The sequence below is a fragment of the Electrophorus electricus genome, chromosome 11, assembly GCF_041902795.1.
Source record: "Electrophorus electricus isolate QZ-2024a chromosome 11, ASM4190279v1, whole genome shotgun sequence".
Taxonomy (NCBI): domain Eukaryota; kingdom Metazoa; phylum Chordata; class Actinopteri; order Gymnotiformes; family Gymnotidae; genus Electrophorus; species Electrophorus electricus.
Genome location: NC_137507.1, coordinates 7,920,001 through 7,941,796, shown reverse-complemented (window position 1 = coordinate 7,941,796; position 21,796 = coordinate 7,920,001). Strand labels below are relative to the sequence as shown.

Genomic DNA, 21,796 nt, shown 5'->3' with positions numbered 1-21,796 from the left:
TACACCACCTTTTTGAGAAAGAACATTGAAAAAGCATGCGTATAAGTCTTTGGGAATTGCTTCTATTAAAAAGACAATAGATTTTATTCTACATCTTAAAGAGCTATGTTCACCTTGGCTGCGTTGTCTATCTTATGTTACATGAAAGTGGGGTTTAGGATGAAAATAAACACAATTAAAAAATAAAAGAAAAACAACATCTGAAGCAAATAGAAGAAAATACTGCAACAAGACAGCTCATGACACGTGGTTACTGTAAAGGAGAAAAGACACCGCTTGGACATAAAGTGTGGTTTTGATAGTACACTTTGGACACAGCTACTAGTACACAGATGATAGTGGGTGAGTACATCTACTATACCATACTAAAGTGTTCTCCAGGGCACACTGGCACACTGGCACATGTGCACCCATTGCTGCCCGCTCAGCGGGCTCTGCCTTGGCATCGAGTCCAGTTTAGAAAATGGAAACAGTCCCAAAGATCCAGTGGGCCAGGAGTGGATCTTCTGTGTATATATATCAAAATCTTTTTTTTTCCCTTTTTTTTCTGTCAATCACATTCCTTTGAGTCAGAGGGCATGTGTAAGTGTGTATGTGCACTTGGTTATTCTAAGTGGTAAAAATCATTGAAATTCTTCTACTCTGTTTAACACAAGTTTCCAGTAGCACTATATGGACGCGTAAGAGAAACCCCATGTGTTCAGCTATTTCGTTGGCTTTTGTGTACATGCAAGTTATTTGACATTATGTTTTACTTGAGGTTAGTTCCCAGTTTTGCCAATACAATTTTGAAAATTACTGAATTACTTTATGTAGCAAATTTCCTGTATGTTGTGTCAGCTTAGTATACTCAAAACACATTTCGAGTCAGCTGTTATGATATTCGAATTGAGTTAGACACTTGAAGTGCTGTTGAAAGGGGGCGGGATGACAACAGTGATCAGGCACTCTGATTGGATGCTCTACTTCTTCCTGTAGTTGCCAAGCTGAATGGCGGAGCGATCGAAGACGCAGCGGAAGGTGATTGGTTGAACCTCCCAGTAAGGCACGGGGTTGCTGAACAAGCTGATACCAGAATACATAGCCTTCTTGGTGTTGTAGCTAGGCGGGCAGAAGTCTTCCGTTCCCACAGTGCCTATCTTGTTGGCATGGAGATAAATCACCTGTTAACATTGAAACACAACGATGGTTGATAACTGTGTCACCAATCCAGTTTAACATCTAGAAGTGTTTTTGGCACACATTCAGTCATTTGTGTGCACTGAGGAGGAGGAGGAGATGGTTCGGGTACCATTGCCCACCTGTATGTATTTGTGCTCGGGCAGGCCAGTAGGTACAATGGTCAGAGCGTTGTTGTCCAGGTGAAGCTCCCTCAGGTGTGGCATGTTGGCCAATGAGCCATTCTCCACAACGCTGATCTCATTATGGCTCAAGCCCAGCCTACACACACAAACACACACATAGCAGAAGAACAGGGTATGTATGTATATTCGAGCTGTTACATAAGAAGGTTGCAGTGCTGACACTGCACTGTCCCAGGCACTGCCAGTGGAAAACTGGAGTAAGGCGATTTTCTGCCTTTGCTTCGTTTTCCAAAATAAACCCCTGCAAACCATTTTGAATTCAATCTTTTTAACTTGAAGGGATTTTGAACCACAAAGTAAGACACCAATAAGCTTAACGGTGTCCATTTAAACCTTGAAATCATCACTTAGACATTCAATTATCACTTAGATGAGATGTCTGGTTTCCTCTTCAGACAAACCTGTCTAAGGGCAAAACGTAGACTATCTGACTATGTAGCTGCATTACTGATCTAACGCCATGTGTGGGTAGGACCGAGTTTCTAGGGGCATAAGTGTTACATCCCAAAGCTGGTTCCTGACGTTCTTACTTGGCTAGGTTCTTGAGACCTTTAAGGCTCTCAGCTGTAACCTTGGTGATTTTGTTCCCATCCAGGTGAAGTTCTGACAGGGAGCTTGGAAGACCTGGAGGTAGTCATAACAACAAAGGTGAAGAACAGTGACTCCATGTTTTTGAAAAATAAAAAATAAAAAACAAACTGTGTCTCTCCACTCTTTCTCTGTACCTGATGCAATATGTTAAAATCAGGAAAAATAATATTACAAAGACTCTATTGTCAGGTGTATTCCTAAAAAACCCTTAAGAGAAATTTTGTATTTATGGAATTTACCTTTGGGGATGCTAGTGATGTTGGTGTCAGCAATACGGATGTAGGAGACCCTCTTCAGATCTGCAAAAGCCCCTCCATCCACTGCCGAACCAGCCAAAGGATTGGAGCCAAGTTCTGGAAAAAGAGAGCATCTGGTTGATAAGTAAAGGTTCAAGCTAATAGACATAAGGGGTCAGTCATTTCACTCGGATGTCAGTGTTTTCCACCAAAATGTGTGTGTGAATACCAACAGTGAAATGACTGGGACATGATCTGCTTCTGATTGGCTGCAATGTGCATTCGTGTTCCATGGGCCCTGGTGCTTTAATGTGCTTGAAAGCGTGTTTTAGACACAACTGAACAAGTTCAAATGGAAGACAAGGCCTTAGTGTTTCTAGGTGAATGAACGCAAATGAATTAAGGAACAAAAAGCACTGAGTTGGAAAACTGGAGTGTGAGCAAGAATAAGACACACACACATGCGCGCACACACACACATACACACACAAACACGCACACACACACATACACACGCACACACACACACACACGCGCGCGCGCGCACACACACAAACACGCAAGCACGTATACACACGCACACACATGCTTGGACGTAAGCACACATACATATGCACAGACACACACATTTACATTTACATTTATGGCATTTAGCAGACACTCTTATCCAGAGTGACTTACAAAAGTGATTTGTCATTTACTCATAGAATACACACATATACACAAACATTCTCGCACATATGCGCACACACACACACACACACACACACACACAGAGACACACACATTCACCTATGCTCACACACGAACACACATGCACAAAAATACATGCATGCACACGTATACACACAAGCACGCACGCATTTAAACACACACATACACACATGCATACACACACAACCATGCGCAAAAACACACACGCATAATTATACACACATATACGTACACACACATAAACACACACGTATACACACACACGAGTGGACAGCCATGTACCAGTAAACACACACACACACACACACATGCAGCTCACACACATAATCATACACATATATATGCACAAACACACACATATGCACGCACATGTACACACACACATGCACCAGCCAGCGTTCTGTACAGATGCACGTGGAGCTCCTCTTGATAACTATGAGACAAAGCAGTAGCTTGATCTAGTGTTCAGTACAACATAACTTTATTCTGACTCATCTAACTTCTTCATAACTGCTTGGCACCTTTGCCAGAGACCTGGGTAACTCTGACCAACAACTAAACCATAGACCTACAAATATGATCATTTTATATGTGGCGTGTTCAGGTAATACAAGCCTGACAAGAAAGCAAATGCTGTCTGTTAGATTACAAAGGCCCTTTCACATAAGTAGTTTAAAAGGTCTTTATCTGCTTATTATATTGCATATATTATTATATCAAGATAGCCGGTTGGAGGAAAAGGGTCCAACCCAATGGTGCTCTCTCTCTCTCTCTCTCTCTCTCTCTCGCTCTCTCTCTCTATCTTCTCTCTCTCTCTCTCTCTCTCTCTGTCTCTCTCTCTCTCTCTCTCTCTCTCTCTCTCTCTCTCTCTCCTCTCTCTCTTCTCTCTCTCTCTCTCTCTCTCTCTCTCTCTCTCTCTCTCTCTCTCTCTCTCTCTCTCTCTCTCTCTCTCTCTCTCTCTCTCTCTCTCTCTCTCTCTCTCTCTCTCTCTCTCTCTCTCCTCTCTCTCTCTCTCTCTCTCTCTCTCTCTCTCTCTCTCTCTCTCTCTCTCTCTCTCTCTCTCTCTCTCTCTCTCTCTGTCTCTCTCTCTCTCTCTCTCTCTCTCTCTCTCTCTCTCTCTCTCTCTCTCTCTCTCTCTCTCTCTCTCTCTCGTCTCTCTCTCTCTCTCTCTCTCTCTCTCTCTCTCTCTCTCTCTCTCTCTCTCTCTCTCTCTCTCTCTCTCTCTCTCTCTCTCTCTCTCTCTCTCTCTCTCTCTCTCTCTCTCTGCTCTCTCTTTTCTCTCTCTCTCTCTCTCTCTCTCTCTCTCTCTCTCTCTCTCTTTCTCTCTCTCTCTCTCTCTCTCTGTCTCTCTCTCTCTCTCTCCCTCTCTCTCTCTCTCTCTCTCTCTCTCTCCCTCTCTCTCTCTCTCTCCTCCCTCACTCTCTCTCTCCCTCCCTCTCTCTCTCTCTCTCTCTCTCTCTCTCTCTCTCTCTCTCTCTCTCTCTCTCTCTCTCTCTCTCTCTCTCTCTCTCTCTCTCTCTCTCTCTCTCTCTCTCTCTCTCTCTCTCTTCTCTCTCTCTCTCTCTCTCTCTCTCTCTCTCTCTCTCTCTCTCTCTCTCTCTCTTCTCTCTCTTCTCTCTTCTCTCTCTCTCTCTCTCTCTCTCTCCTCTCTCTCTCTCTCTCTCTCTCTCTCTCTCTCTCTCTCCTCTCTCTCTCTCTCTCTCTTTCTCTCTCTCTCTCTCTCTCTCTCTCTCTCTCTCTCTCTCTCTCTCTCTGTGTCTCTCTCTCTCTCTCTCTCTCTCTCTCTCTCTCTCTCTCTCTCTCTCTCTCTCTCTCTCTCTCTCTCTCTCTCTCTCGTCCTCTCTGGGCTTACCCATAACGAGAATATTGGGGAGTCCAGTGAAGGTGGCCTTCTTAATCTTGGTGATCTTGTTCTCATGGATGCGTAGCTCCTGCAGGCTCTTGGGCATGTTAGGGGGAACATCCTTCAACAGGTTCTTGGAGAGGTAGAGCCTCTCCAGGTTGACCAGAGGAGCAAAAGCTTTGGTGTGAATGGTAGTGATCTTGTTATTTACCAAGATGAGAGCCTAGAGGAGAAGAACACCACAGGAACATGTATTGATTCTCAGAGAGAGAGTTAGAGGTGTTGTGTTGATTTTAGAGCAGAACTTGTGTAAAATGCCACTGTTATAAAATTTGGATCACAGCACAGTGATTATTCTTATTGTTATATCACACTGACAACTTTAAGAAAAGTTCAGATTAGTTAAACATAGTCATTAAGTTATGAAGTCCGCTGATAATCCGAGTGTGTCTGTCTTCTGTTTGTTCTCTGAGACTACAAATATTTAACCCCTTTTGGAAATATCTTATAAGAAAACAGAAGTTTTTGCATACTAAGTAACATTGCCATTTGTAATAATCACAAATGTAAGTATTCCAGCACATGAAAAATGAACATTTCCGCTTTTTGAGCTAACCGACCAACCATGGATAGTTTCCCCTTTTCTTTGGTGTCACATTCGAGTTCCACTGAAGACCAGTGACAGTACACCCTGTTAGCGCAGTTATTCCCTGCACAGCATAAAAAGATCCCTCCCTCCACCCACTTCTCCTGACAAGTATCTAGACAGGCAGAAATGTTGGGAATGTGTTACTTCTCGCAGGGCAGGCAATGTGCCGTAGGAACAGCCCTGGACCCAGCGACAGCAGCCTGGGTTTATTGTGCTTCAGAAGGTACTGTTTGCTTACAGACAGAGGAGGGCTGGTTTCCAAAAGAGAATAACGCCCTCTTGCTCTCTCTGGCATCTGGAACAGCAGGCCTGCGTTAGGCTTTATGGGGAAGCGGGTGAGAAGGAGAAGATCTGGAGGTTTTAGGTTTGAATTCACTCAGCAGGGTATATGGAGGTCAAGGTTGGCTTTTATGTACTTCAGTAGGGTGACACGGAGATCAGTACTAAGCTTCTGAAATGTGACGCACACCATGCTATAATGTCCCAGAGAAAGGGAGGTGATTTTTGAAACAGACAGTAACTTTCAAAAATCTCAATATTTCAGTTTTGAATCATTTTTTTGGAAGCACACCCCCACACCATGCAAAACAGCAGGCCCTCTGTCTGGTGCATTTCCTTCAACAACACGCCAGGAAACAAACACTCGTCCTCAATAACACTGAAGAACTTTTGAACAACAGATTAGTTCAAATTCTTTGTGGATTAAACAAGGCAAATTGCATCCAATTTCCACTGAGAAAAGTTTCAGCTAGTTTTTGGACAGTGACATTTCTCCTCCGCTTGTTTTGTAGCACACATAAAAAGGAAGTAGTCACTCAGGCTGATCAGGAAAACTCTGCCAGTTGACCATTCTCATTCTCTAAGGTTAAATGATGTTAGCCTTATGAAATTCACTCTGAAGACTGTTAGGCAAAGAGATTGAAGAGATAAACAGACAGAGAAGGAGAGATTTAGAGGGAGAGAGAGACAGAGTGAGAGAGAGATACAGAGGAAGAGGGACACAGAGAGAGAAAGAGAGACAAAGAGAGGGAGAGATACAGAGAGAGAGATACAGAGAGAGAGAGAGAAAGAGACAGAGAGAGGGAGAAAGAGACAGAGAGAGAGAGAGACAGAGAGAGAGAGAGAGAGAGAGGGAGAGATACAGAGGGAGAGAGAGAGAGACAGAGAGAGAGAAACAGAGAGAGAGAGAGAGAGAGAGAGAGAGAGAGAGGGCAAGCTGTCTTACATGAAGCCCTCTGAGTCCTTTGAAGTCATTCTCTCTGATCTCTCTGATTTTGTTGTTTTGAAGGTCCAGCAGAGTGGCGTCATTGGGAATATTTTCTGGAACATTCTCCAACCCTAAGAAGACGTAAGAGAGATCAATGACAATAGCTGAATATCATAAAATAAAACTGTGTGTGGGTGCCAATGCTGGATTTCAGGTTTAGCTTTCCACATTAAAATACTGGCATGCAGAGTTTTTAGAGGATGGCACCTTAAAGTGTGGGCAGTGGTAGCTTAGCGGTGAAAGTACTTGATTTGTAATCGGATGGTTGCTGATTCAAGTCCCCCCGCTGCCAAGTTGCCACTGCTGGGTCCCTGAGCAAGACCCTTAACCCTCAAGTTGTACTCGGTCATAACTTTAAGTTGCTTTGGATAAAGGTGTCAGGTAGATGTAAAGCAGTGATACAGATCAGGCTGAATACCTCTATGATCAAAAGGGTAATGCCAGACTGAAGGCAGAGTCCTGCCTTTCAGGTGCTACAGAAAATGTAATGGTCTTGATTGATATTTGAAATGCAATGGTTTTTCAATATCTTGATGGATTTACCAGATGCTAACTCCTAAACATCCAAGAAGCCTCGTGTTTTGCAGACTCAGACTGCCTGTCATAGCTGAGCATCACACAACCTATGAGGCCTCCTCCATAATGGTGGGTCACTGTACCCACAATGCCCACCCAAGGAAACAGGAAACATGCTTCTCTTGGAACAGTACGTTATAAATGCTAAGTTTTAAGAGTCACAGAGGCAATCACTCATCACTTATATAAATTCTAAGGTCAGTGAGCTTGGTTCATCTTAAAAAGAACTTGAGTTGAGTATGTCTCCAAGACCATTAAAACTACATTTCCAAAGAGAGAATTTGGAAACCCACAGAATGCATAAATAATGTGTTTCAGAGGTGTGCAAGGATTATATTTTGGTAAGTAGGAAAGATTTATTACAGAGTAAACATTAAATCATTGCAATGGTTTTAGGTCATAACCATTAACCTAATGGTTTACCATTAACCCCTCTCTCTCTCTCTCTCTCTCTCTCTCTCTGTGTGTGTGTGTGTGTGTGTGTGTGTGTGTGTGTGTGTGTGTGTGTGTGTGTGTGTGCACGCACATGTGTATGTCTGTGTAGAAGAATATAAACAGTTTTAGACGATGCATTTGTCTGCATGATACAAGTGCAGAATGGACCAGGTTTAAAGGGTTAAGACACTTAACATGCCAGAATTCATGAAAGATGTTTCCCTTGGTCTGCTCTGTTTAGTCTCCTGAGCCTTGCCCCTCAGCACAAAGCACTGCAGTGAATACAGGCCAAGCATGTCCAGTGTACGCCGACTGAATTAGCATATTACAAGTTAATGATGACAGTACAGTTTCTATCAACAGTGTAACACCAGAGAGAAAGCCTGTCTGGCAATGCTAGATAAACAGTTCTGAAATCAAATTAATCAGACATTATAATTTAATGAAAATAATAATAATTGATATCAACAATATAATACCATGATGAAGATTCCCTGACCAATCAGGATAAGCAATTCTGAAATACTGATGATACACAATAATCTGTTCTACTAGACTAAAGCAACAGCGCTTGTTTGAAGCAGGTCAAATGGAAGATGAGAGGTCAGGTTTAGAGGTGTTCTCTTGTGGTTGTGCCGCAAAAACAGCAAAAGAAACTGTTTCAGAGGCTATAACCTGCACAAAACATATACAACACACTTATAGATGCACAAGCACATATGCACACACACTTACACAGGCACCTCCATCTACACTTGCAGCTGACTTTTAACTGCTGGGACAACATTTATCAAATTGCTTGCCTCCAAACATCTGAATGGGTTATTTATGGTAATGCAGGGTTATGTAGGGTTATGAGAGTTATGGGTTATTAACCACTAAATAAAATCTTTTCTGTCTAGCACAGCAAACAAAGAATCTGCATCAACACACACACACAGAGTTTCCACCCTTTCTGCACTCATCAACTGCATATGATATACAGTGACATTACAAAGGCCCCAAACAAAATACAGTGACATCACAGAGGCCCCATACAGCATGCAGTGACACACACAGGCCCCATACAGCATACAGTGACATCACAGAGGCCCCATACAACATACAGTGACATCACAGAGGTTCCATACAACATACAGTGACATCACAGAGGTCCCCATATGTTTGTCCAGGAAACAGCTTCACATTTGGGCCCCTGCTCGGGTTTCTGTGCTCTTCTCTGCAGCACTACTGCATGTAGGAGACTAATTTTTCCACTGCAAACAGGGTGAGATTAGATGGATAACAGGCACGCTTGCTCCACCTTCCCTCTCCCCTCCCCTCCCCTCCTCCTCCCTCATCTTGCCTCCCCTCCTCTCCCCTCCCCTCCCCTCCCCTCCCCTCCTCTCCCCTCCCCTCCCCTCCCCTCCTCTCCCCTCCCCTCCTCTGCTCTCCCCCCTCTCCCCTCCCCTCCTCTCCCCTCCCTCCCTCTCCTCTCCTTCCCCCCCTCCCCTCCTCTCCCCTCCTCTCCCCTCTCCCTGTTTCTTCTTTTCTTCTCCTCTCTCTCTGCTTCTCTCCATATAAGTGTGACGTCTGCCAGAGGGGCTGTGGAACAGATGGGGGCCGTAGGCTAGAGAATACAGCTCTTTCTCTCTCTCTCTCTCTCGCTTTGTCCCTCCCTCCATTCCTCCCTTTCTTTCTCTCCCTCTTCCCCCTCGCTCTACATCTCTTTCCTCTTATTTTCTCTCTATTTCTCTTTGTCCTCTGCCTCTCTTTCCAGAAACAGAGGATCGAAAGATTTGATTGATTTCGCTTTTTTATGTTTCTTACTCAAAAAACCTTGAATAAGGGAACATTCATCTTAAAATAGATCCTTAAAGTTTAACGATTTTAGTCAAAATTGTAGTGAACTATACAATATTTCCTGAGAAACAGAATAATTGAAACTGAGGTGCTTCATTAGCTGTGCAAGCAAAATGCTCTCTCTCTCTCTCTCTCTCTCTCTCTCTCTCTCTCTCTCTCTCTCTCTCTCTCTCTCTCTCTCTCTCTCTAGCTCAGCTGCCACCTTTCTTGGTTGGTTCTCAGTAAGAATGAGCTAAGAAAGTATTCTTTTTTAGGACTGTAATGTTGCACAGTTATTATTTTTTCCTTCATTATTTTTCATAAACAAAGCCCAGCATAGCTATAATTAATACAGGTTTGAAAGTTGTTTCACTGTAAACAATCAAGGTAGGCCTGTTTCAGTAATGTACCTGTACTGAGTAAAAAATTAGTTTACACGTAACTTATCGCTTAAATATTGGGACTCACGATCCAGTCCAGTCCTTCTCTCTGAGTCAGACCTCTATAATGACAATGAAGACTAACCTTAATTTGGAAGAAAATCATTTCAACAGAGCATCACAAGAACACAACACTGCTTCCCTTTAAAAAGAGATGGCACAGAGGTCAACGAGTCTGCAGCAGTGAAATAAAACCTCCCAGTTAAAACCCAGTGAACACAAGCGGGAAAAGTCCCAAATAATCCAATCTTTGTAATTACATGGAAACAATGCATTGCACGGTTCATGGTAGATGTTGAGCGAAGGTTTGCTTTGAGTCTGAAGATAGACCACGTTTGCAGCATGAAAAGACTCTAAAGATGGACACACACACACACACACACACACACACACACGTCTGTGGAAGCAATTAGGAAATGGGGCCACCATCCTAGGTCCAGTGCTGTCTTATGAGCGGAAGTGAAGCATCGCTCACATCATGGAGACTGGCTGGTTATTAAAGCAAGAACTCGATGATGGTCAGAAAGGAGAACGCCTTCACTCACACCTCCACTTCTGACAGCTAAGACACTCACAGTTCGCTCCCATAAAAGACAAAACTAACAGCCTGTGGCTTCCTCTGCCTGCAGCTGTAAAGCCAATCCCATCTCCGCTTGTTTGGGCAAAGACTTAGAAAAGCAAATCTATACAGCAGCAGAAGTGCATGAGCCAAACTTCTGTCGTGGTAATTATATATATTTTTCTTTTCCGTCGAGTGGGGATCATAATGGCACAGAGACTTATCCAGTGTAAATTCAATAGGAATGAAGGAAAAATGGATGTATGAGAAATTTCCTTTTATATTTGAAGATTTTTTTTTTTTTAAGATCCTGCAATTATTTTATGTTTTCAAGATCAGGATGTCTGAACTAAATCTCCTTCAGATCAGGAACGATAAATTCAGGTTATAGAGGAGCACGGCTATGAAGAACTTACTGTTTTCTTAGCGTGCACTTTGTCAGGTAGACCTTGGTCATTATCTAATGAGTTAATAGTGGAGGCCACTGAACTTTGTATTGCTGCATCACTCTGCGTTGTGGCATCCCTTAGATTAGATTATAAGATTATTAGATTATTACCAGGTTAATGTTGATGGTACCCACTATCTCCATCTAGTAGTGTGAAAAAAAAGTGTACTTTTATCACAAAAAACATAGAAAAAAGGATAAAGATAAACTATGTGATATAAAAGAAACTTACGAAGATCTGAGCACTGGACCACACGGAGATGACACTGGCACCTGAAGGGGCACACTGGCTCCAGAGGCATTCTAGGCAGAACTGGCCCCTCTGGCGGGGTAAGATCTGGGAACATCGCTGAGCCAGGCTCGTCCTCCATCATGAAGTCCAGGAATCCAGACTGATAGAAGGGGAGGGCCCAGCACACAGACACCAGGAGCAGGATGAGACAGGCCAGCCTCATGTTGTCAGTGACCTGGAAGCCACAGGGGGAAAGGGCAAAGGTCAGAGGATGAGTGGTTTACATGGCAATGAGAGATGAAGAAGGGTGGGTATCAATCAGTAGTGTTAAGGAATTTAAGGAGGAGGGTCAAAGTTCAAAGTATTTTTTTATTGTGCAAAAATTGTCATGCTTTATATGTAGTGAAGCGCTTGAAAATTTTAAAAAAGTATAATACAGATAATGAATGAATCAAATGTTGCATTGTAACTGCTTAAAACCATAATTTACTCTGTCAAAAGGATCCCCAAGCAGCAAAACCCAGTTATGCCTTCCCAACTATATAAGAATATCAGAATGTTTTATTACAGAAAAAGGAGCAATCATGCAGAGCTAAAGTCCAGCGCTCATGAAACGCACATCAAACAGTTCGTTAGCTGTGCCAGGTGTAAAGTAGCAGGACTAGAACTCCCTGCGGGGGCGGGTGGCTCTCCTGGGAGGGTCAAAGAATGCCGATCTGAATGAACACTGATCGCCCCCAAGAATACAGTCCTCTAGTGTGTGGCCTTTTCCCTTGGTTACGTGAATTTGCTCAGATTTATTATGCCTTTAGTTCAAGAGAATAAAACAGCACTCACTGCAGAGACATGTCTGCTATCACCAGGCCTGCTTTATATACACTTTGACCCACATCAAAGTGCAGAAAATTACTGGGTAAGTAAATGTATAAACAGTTTTCCTTGTCTCTATCTCATCTTTCTCACTCTTTCTTTCTTTTCCTCTCTTTCTACATCTCTCAGTCTTGCCCAGTATAATTAAAGTAGCTGAAATTCTTGGACGGTGACCTCTGGGAAGTTAGAGCTCAGTACTGCGTTAAATTCACAGGGAAAGACATTGTCTCTTATATATGAATCTGAAATCTATTAGATAATATCCATAGGGTCAGTTTCTGCAAGAGAAATACAACAAATAACTTCCTGTATCACCCTTCCAGTGGTTGGTCATATAGTTTTCCTCACACTCAGGCCTTCTACCAGAGGTCTGGGAATTTGAGTGAGTGTGCGTGTGTATGTGTGTGTGTGTGTGTGTGTGTGTGTGTGTGTGTGTGTGTGTGTGTGTGTGTGTGTGTGTGTGTGTGTGAGATCTACCAGAGGTCTGAGAGTTTGAGGGTGTGGCAAAATATTTTTGCTGTTTCTAGACTTGTGCTCTTCAGGGTCGATATTGATGACATCATTCCTGGGGTCTGTTGGAGTCCCACCTCCATCTTAGGGGTCACAGCCTCTAGTGCCCTGTCACCACTGGCACAACACTGGCGTTAACCTTCCACATTCCTGTCTTCTTCAGTCCCTGCTATTTTTCCACACTTTTATGTTGCTCTCTTTGAATGCTCTATCCTGTTTTTGACTGCTACATCTGTTACCACTGTGGTTTTTTGTGCCTTATCTACTATGCAATGTCTGTTTGGTTCACCACTATTTGTAAATCTGTCTGGATCTGGAGGTCCAGTGTGATATTAGCCTTGTTGTTCCCACCACTCTTTGTGGTTCTTTATTATAAGGTCCAGTACATTAAACACCCCTGTCCTCTGAGAACGAGGTTAATCAGAGTTCACGCATATCCAAATTCCAAACCTTTGATAGTTGAAAAAAGACTTTAACATCATAATCAGACACATTATGAGCAGGTATTCTTAACATTTGCCATAATCAGCTCTTTTCTGCATTAAGGATGGCAGTTAGATTTTATTTTCTACACAGAGTTTCAGCGTAGACGTCACAGACACCATCTTGTGTGCACACGCACACACACACACACACACATACACACACACACACACACACACACACACACACACACACACACACACACACACACACACACACACACACACACACATACACACACACACATGCACACCCTCAAATTCCCAGAACTCTAGTAGAAGGCCTGAGTGTGAGGAAAACAATATGACCAACCACTGGAAGGGTGAAAGGGTGAAAGAGAAAATATTCAAAGGAAAAAGTGGAAAATATCTCAGACAAGAAGACCTTTGACCCTTGATTCTTGAAACCTATCACCACTGATTTTTCCTGTAGTGACACATACTGGAAAACATGGACCTCATGTATTAACATTGCCTAAACTTTATCTAGGTGTAAAAAAGACCAAAAACTGGAAACCAGGGGTTGATTTAAGCTGTTCACCATCACAGGAAATAGTCATCTACTATATATGCAATCACAGATCTTTACAACCTTGCAGTGCATACAGCAGTATCAAACTGTTCCAGATGCTGTTTCAGTCTCTTTGTTTTTCTCCTGTTCTTGTATCCTGTGTGTAAGAGGGAATCTGAAATGTTCCTCAGCTGTAGAAACAGAGGGAGTTTCATTCAGTGTCTCTGGAGTCGTCTGCGTGGTCTTCCCATCTCCAAGCAGGTCGAGACAGGACTGGCTAACTCATTCATATAAAGATAACCAGATTCCTTCTGTGGCTTTCTGACCACCACCTCCACCTAGTAGTAGTGGCGTTGATGTCTATAGTGGTGTCTGATCAGTTCTCATCACTGTAGTGGTGTTTGAACAGTTCTTATCACTATACTAATAGTGGTGTTGATGTCCATAATGGTGTTTGAACAGTTCTCATCACTATAGTAATAGTGGTGTTGATGTCTATAGTGGTGTTTGAACAGTTCTCATCACTGTAGTAGTAGTGGTGTTGATGTCTATAGTGGTATTTGAACAGTTCTCATCACTATAGTAATAGTGGTGTTGATGTCTATAGTGGTGTTTGAACAGTTCTCATCACTATACTAATAGTGGTGTTGATGTCCATAGTGGTGTTGAACAGCTCTCATCACTATAGTAATAGTGGTGTTGATGTCCATAGTGGTGTTTTAACAGCTCTCATTACTATAGTAGTAGTGGTGCTGATGTTCATAGTACTGTTTGAACAGTTTGAAGTGTTTGAAGAGATGAACAAGGCTTGGCTGCATTACTTAACAAAACAAACATTAAAAATCATATCCCATCACATCAAAGGTCTGACTATTCTGATGGTTTTCAGTGTCTTCACATTATATGTATAACTGTTTTGCATCTCACTTTTGTATTTTGTAAGTATTTACAAAATGTACAGTATTTATAGTTTTTTTTTGCCTGACTGTTCTTTCTGTTTGATTGTTCTGTGTCTGAGGATTTTGTGATCAATCTGTAATTTGAGTATTTGGTATCTTAATTTTTTGTGTCTAAGTGTTTTGTGAGTATTGTGCCTTAGTATTTTGTATCTGGGTTTTTTGTTTTTAAGAATTTAATTTCTGAGAGTTTTGTGTCTGAGTGATCTGTAGCAGAGTATATTGTATCTGAGAATTCTATGAGGGAGAGATTTGTGTGAATATTCTCTCTCTATGTGTTTTGTATCTTGGCATTTTTTGTCTGAGTATTGTGTGTCTGCGCATTTTGTTCTGTTTTTTCGTGTTTTGTTTCGTCTCGCTAAAATGCTGTGTCTGGCATCATGATCACGCTCTGTTGTCCTGTCATTACTAATTATACACAAACTGACTCTGTGCATGTTACTGAACAAAATGGATTCCTGTGTGACTTGACATGGTTTTGATTAGCAGGTCTGGGTTACTGGAAGTGCAGCGAGATGACGTTACCCAGAGCGTGTAGGCGTGAAGCATTGCATCTCACTGGTCTTTGCAGTGCCCCACTATGCCCCACTGTGTTAACAGCCCCTCAACCCTTAATGGAAACAATTCCACACAACACTGGAGACCCCAGTAACATCAAAGCCATGTGTACTAATCCCTTGTGAAGGTCTTCTGCAGCCTGTTTCCAGCCTGGTCTTGCAAGGGGCATTTAACCAAAAACATCACCGCCAGACCACCAAAGCTTGTGCAGAAGGGGTCCGTGGCTCTCCAAACAAACAGTCACTTTCATTTTTTTGCCTTTTTCCTCATTCCTTCCCTCTCCACTTCTCCTTTAAGCTTTCGAGGCCCTCGGCTGTGTCAGAGCAGGTTGGAGTTGTCTCCTCAAGAGACAGGCAGGAGGTGGAGATGGAGGGGGGTTACTGTTTCCCATGCACCTCTCTGTGCTTGTCTGCTAAATTAGCCAACTGGCAGTCAGTTCCAGAGTGTTGTCAGTGATGCATGGGGCTCGGGACTAGGAACATATTATCTCAGCTAGCCTGACTCAGCCCACTGACTCACACATAGGCAGCAGGCCTGCATGCTGGTAGTATTTATCACAGATTAAGGTCTACATATATTGTTAACAGACAATGTTAGGCGACTCATTTGTTGCTGTGTTGTAACTAAATTCTGTAGTCATGATATTTCTATATGTGCTTCTTAAGCAAAGCAGAACTAATTTCACCTTTTACTCCAAAGATATTTAACCAAGGGCCAAATTTCTACAGGATTTGTGGCTAACAGAGCAGAGAAGCATCTGATTTGTTAAAGATATGGAAGGAATCAATGATGTAGGTAGTGTTCAGGCTTAGAGCAGCCATATACAGACCTCTGACCAGTATAAATAGTATACTGTAATCTACATATGTAATCCAAGTAATATTTAAAGAAACAACTTTTGAAAAAATCTCCCCTTGGTAAATAGAAGGTCTCTAATCAGCACCACTTTACTAGAACACACATCAGTGTCAAGGCATGTGACAGCCCATTGGCTTGTGTGTTCACATTCACACTACAGCACTGGTTCAAGAATGAGTCACCTTGTTAGAACTGTCTGTGGTCTACATAACAACCTTAAAAATGTATTATGGCTTCTTGAGTACTGACCACATGCTACTTTAATTGGCTGGTAATGAAGCTTTGAAGGTGCTCCAACCATATCATGTGTTCAATGCATGATAGTTGCTTACATTTGTTTGCAGGTAATAAGATAAAGTATGTCTCTCCCTCACCCTCTTAGCTGAGCACGTCCACTTTTCTTCAGAGGTCTCTCCGCAGGGGCCGTCGCTAATGAAGCTGTGTGAGGTATTTCTAAGGCTGTGGGACATTTAGGACATGAGGACTGATGACTGCCCCTAAAACACACAACAGTTCTAGAATGACCCTCTGGCAGTTCTAGAATAATCTCCCTCCAACAGTTCTAGAATGACCCTCTGGCAGTTCTAGAATAATCTCCCTCCAACAGTTCTAGAATGACCCTCTGGCAGTTCTAGAATAATCTCCCTCCAACAGCTCTAGAATGACCCTCTGGCAGTTCTAGAATAATCTCCCTCCAACAGTTCTAGAATGACCCTCTGGCAGTTCTAGAATAATCTTCCTCCAGCAGTTCTAGAATGCCCCTCTGGCAGTTCTAGAATAATCTCCCTCCAACAGTTCTAGAATGACCCCTCTTGCAGTTTTAGAATAATCTCTCTGTCCAACAGTTCTAGAATGACCCCTCTGGCAGGTTTAAAATAATCTCCCCCTCCAACAGTTCTAGAATGACCTACAACAGATCTAGAATAATCTACCCCCCCCACACACACACACCAAAAAAAAAAAAAAAAACATTTCTAGAATAAACCCTCCCGCAGTTCTAAAATAATCTTTCCCTCCAGCTGTTCTAGATTGACTGCTTCCTTTAAACAGTTGTTGGATGATCCATTTCTCTGCATAGATTACATTCAATAGCAGAAATCCTATTATATTTAACATCTTTGAACTCTTTTATTTTCATTTTTATGAATATTCCTTCTTGAATAATGTGATCAATTTTACATTTCTCCAATGAGCAAATCTGGCAAGTAGACTCAAATCTGGCAAGTAGCATGTAAAATATCTTTCACTCAAATCCTCTGTGGATGCTAATAACAAATTAAAGCCAGTAAAGACCATTTAGCATCATGGTTTTAGCCAAACCTTATGCTAGCAGTTATCATAGTCAATGTTCAGTCATTAACTTCATACAGTCTTTCAGTCCATGGAGAAAAACTCATAAAACAAAATGGAGAAAAACTCAGAAATACCACCACAAAAATGAAATATTATCAGTTAAATAAATAACACTTCTGAGCCATTCTAACATGGATCATTCTGCATTCAACCCTTCAAAGCATTTCAGACAACTAACCCGATGTTTAGGCTGCTGCCAAGATACAATTAAAACCTTCTCACAAAGCTTTGGGTAATTCTAATGTCTCTTGGGATTCACACCAAAAAGACCACAAAATGGCGTTTTGTGCACCGAAAGCATGCAGGGTGTTTTAAGGTCAATTTGAGAGGGGGTACCTGACTGGTTAAGCCACATCAGAACCATCCCATCCAAGAACTGGAAACATGAATCCCCACAGAATTAGATACACTCTGCAACAGGCAGATTGAACACTTTCACCATCCAATCCCTCACCTCTCCCCCTTCCCCCCTTTACTATGGTGCCTTTACTCTTTGACCCATTGTAATGAAATGTGTCATGTCTGTTTGGGTGCAGCAGTGAATTCTAGGTACTCTAAAGTTCTCCAGCCGTTCTAGTTCCTCTGTATCAGAAGGGCGGGACCCGTGTGGACAGGAGGCACAGGACCGGGGACGGGGGTGGAGCCATTGTCCAGCGTGGCCACGCTTCCTTGAGTCTCACCTCTACGGGCTGCAGGGAGCATGGAGAACTCTGGCCTCAGAAGAAGCTTCGTGGCACAGTCTGGTAACGTGATCTGCCAGAGATGAGGAATGACAGGACCCTGAAACTAGCAAACCTGCCATGTGCCGTACTCCCGAGCGACAGCGTGGAACTGGGAGATTTTGCAAAAGGCAGTAGCCAATGTGAAATCATCTGGACCCCTCTCCCTCCTTGCTTCCTTCCTGCAGTCTGCTTGTGTTTTGAGTTAGTTGGGAATTTTGTGGTGGGCTGCCGGGAAGAGTTCTGTCAGATCTGCCCATGGTCGGAAGGAAGAGGTATCATTACAGGATTAATGCAATGAGGGTGCCAGGTACTCATCCTTTTCTCTCTGTGTATCTCTTTCTGTGTCTCTCCCTCTTTCCCTCTCTCTCTCTCTCTCTCTCTCTCTCTCTCTCTTTCTCTCTCTCTCTCTCTATCTCTCTCCGCGTCCCTCTGTGAGCACATATAGCTTGAGGCGACTGGGTGGCAGAAGGAAAGTTCTGGAGCCAGATGCAGGTAATGAGAACCAAAGACCACATGAGGGGGAGCAGGCAGAGCTCAAGATCCAAGCTCTCTGGCCTCCAACCATACACACACACACACACACACACACACACACACACACACACACACACACACACACACACACACACACACACACACACACACACACACACACACACACACACACGCACAGACAGACCCTGGGGTATATGATAAACGGCCAACTTAAAGGCACACAAATAATCTTTAAGTTAAAAGAAACAAGTGATCAGAAGGGCAGTTCTGATACAGTTAACAGAATTCCAGCTGGAGCCAGGTTGTGCCGAGGAAGAGGGGAAAGAAAGGAAAAGCTGAAGCAGTTTTCCAACATTGGAGAACCTCTTGTCTCTCTGAAGTCCTGTTCCTTCCCCCTCCCCAAGAGCACAGACACACCATGTAAGGGCAGACTGACCCGTACTGGGTATAAACATCACCTGGTCCATCAGAGAAGCCCCCAGCCCACAGCCAAGGCACTGGGATTCCCGAGAGTGCTACATCGAGTCGGAATTCTAAGAAACATTCTCTTGTTCAAGCCATGAGGTACACATCAAGAGCTGGAGGAGTAAAGTAGGAAAATATGTAATACACACTCACACACACACACACACACACTCATGCAAGAGCACCATTAGCTGGTCCCCATTGCACCACACCCCCTTATAAGATGACACTTAGATACACACACACACACACACACACACACACACACACACATACAAACACACACTATGGTTTGTATCATCAGAATGACAACAATAGTCACACACCTGTCATGTACGCCACCTGTGGCTTTGAACGGAACACATGAATGAACATCATTGCATGCATAATATTAATTTATTTTTTGTGTATACACAGTCAAATCCATGCCATTTTAGTTTTATCATGCACATTACTGTCATTTGTTCTGAAAACGTACACAGAGCAAGCATTATCTCTCAGAGATAGCTGAAATGGCGCACAACCCTAACAGCTTGGAATCAACATTTAACAAACGTTTTTAATCCAAGGAGTATTTAGCAAAACACAAGACTTTTTCACACTCACACAAGGATGAGCAGAAACCCAGGTCCTCTTTTTGCCAAACAATTTGCCAAAGCCCTGTTTCTTCAACAGGACTTAGCAGGACATTCGAGTTGGGCTCTGGGGGACGTGTGGTGTGTGTGGAGGGGCACCTACCTGTGCTGTGTTTGCAGAAAGCGGCACAACTTGCACACGAATGCCCGCAAATCCAGAGAGGGATGGATGCAGCAGGACAGCAGGCCAAACGCAGATCACTGTGTGAGCACACACGGCCAAGAGCAAGCAGGTGTGTTCTAGTACGGAAGAATGGGAAGAGAGAGGAGCAGAGAGAGAGGGAGAGAGAGAGCGAGGGAGAGAGAGGGAGAGAGGGAGAGAGAAGTAAAAAAAAGAGAGGGAGGGGTCAGTTTCTGAGTCCCTCTCGAATTAGATAATTGGTGGAGAACTTACCCCCACGTGCAGCGTTCCGAAAAGCTTGTTGGAAGACAAGAAAAAAGGGAACAGTCAGAGAGAGGGAAAAAGAGGAAAAAAAGAGTAGAATGAGGGAGGGATAGGGGTGAGATTTAGTGCAGAGAAAGGGAGAGAGAGAGAGAGAATGGGAGAAAGAATGAGAGAGGGAGAGTCAAAGAAAAAGCAAAGGGCTGAAGACTAGAGTCAGTGAACATCTAACACTCTGTGACATCTTGTAATGACAGGACTCCAGAACTCTCTCTCTCTCTCTCTCTCTCTCTCTCTCTCTCTCTCTCTCTCTATCCCTATCTCACACATTCTCTCTCTCTCTCTTTCTATCCCTATCTCACACTTTCTCTCTCTCTCTCTCTCTCTTACTTACTTACTCTCTCTCTCTTACTTACTTACTCTCTCTCTCTATCTAACACATTCTCTCTCTCTCTATCTAACACATTCTCTCTCTCTCTCTCTCTCTCTCTCTCTCTCTCTCTCTCTCTCTCTCTCTCTCTCTCTCTCTCTCTATCTAACACATTCTTTCTCTCTCTCTCTCTTTGTGTAGTGGAAACATTCTCTCCTTCCTGCCCGCCATGCCTTTGTTTCTTAGACAGTCATTCAGAGAACTAAATGCTGTAAATGTAAATGACCATACACTACTGCAAACACACACACACACACACACACACACACACACACACACACGCGCGCGCACAGACGGACACACAACAACATAGACAAAGACACACACATAGACATGCACACATTCGTGCACACACACACACACACACACACACACACACACACACACACACACACACACACACACACACACACACACAAACACACACACACATACACATACAAACACAGTCCAAATCCTTCTAGACCCGTTTGTGTGCTTTGAGGAAAAGACTGGGAGAGCTATTCAGTGTGAGGACGGGCTGACTAGAGATGGAGGAGGAGCTGCGTCTACTCAAAGTCACGATCCACATCTCAGTTCTTTCACGTTTCCCCTTCTCTTTTACTTCTCTCGCTCCACTTCTCTCTGCAATTTGCTTTTCTACCCAGTTAGAAAGATTAAAATCTAACCTTAATCATCTTAAAATATCAGGCCTTATCTGTAGCACCATCCATCATCATGCCTACATATTTTTCCTGAGTTTTAACATATGAATCCTTCCCAATTTGTGACCTTACATGTCCTTACAGAGGTCACCTGGTACGTGTAGGTACTCTGCCTACAGTAAAATTAGCACATTCTCATTTGGCCGCTGTTGTCAGTCCCGTGCTAGCAGCCATAGCACACCGCAATGCTAGCTGTGATTCAACATTAGTAATGTGAGTCTTCTGAGGAAGCTTGGCCTCCCCTTAACTCAGCTGAAAGCTGTTAGCTCATGGGAGGTTACAGAGGGATGCTTGGGTTCTGCCCCCCCCCCCCCCTTTCCTGATCCCCACAGAATCCAGCAATGCTGCGGATCTTGCACAGAGCATATGGAACTCCGTTCAGAAACCATATCCTCCATGAGCAACAGTCTGGAACATTTCTATTTACAAATTTCAAACTATCGGCCTGTGTCTGATATTCTTTACATGCATTAAATCTACAATTAAACCTCATTAATTCAGTTCCAGACTAGCTGTTGAAACAGATGTAGACATCATTTATCTCAAAACCTGATACACCAGCCGCCTCTTGGCTAAGCACTGCATGAACCAGGATCGGCTGCTCCTGAGAAAGGAGAACAAATAACTCAGAACAAACAGAGTGTTTTGGGGAACAATTTTGCTGTTTACCTACCCAGAGACTATAAAGAG

The 21,796-nt window shown here is 43.2% G+C and overlaps 1 protein-coding gene across 1 annotated transcript; it reads right to left on the bottom strand.

Annotated features, from left to right (window-relative positions):
• Positions 1 to 60: 60 nt before the first annotated feature.
• Positions 61 to 20,190, bottom strand: dcn (decorin). The gene is made up of 9 exons (XM_027021586.3): positions 19,985 to 20,190; positions 19,694 to 19,830; positions 11,176 to 11,410; positions 6,623 to 6,735; positions 4,758 to 4,971; positions 2,195 to 2,308; positions 1,895 to 1,988; positions 1,302 to 1,440; positions 61 to 1,163 (listed from the first exon to the last, which is right to left on the bottom strand). Exons 3-9 carry the CDS (start codon positions 11,396 to 11,398, stop codon positions 963 to 965), a joined length of 1,098 nt encoding a protein of 365 aa, XP_026877387.2. The 5' UTR covers positions 11,399 to 11,410; positions 19,694 to 19,830; positions 19,985 to 20,190; the 3' UTR covers positions 61 to 962.
• Positions 20,191 to 21,796: the final 1,606 nt, after the last annotated feature.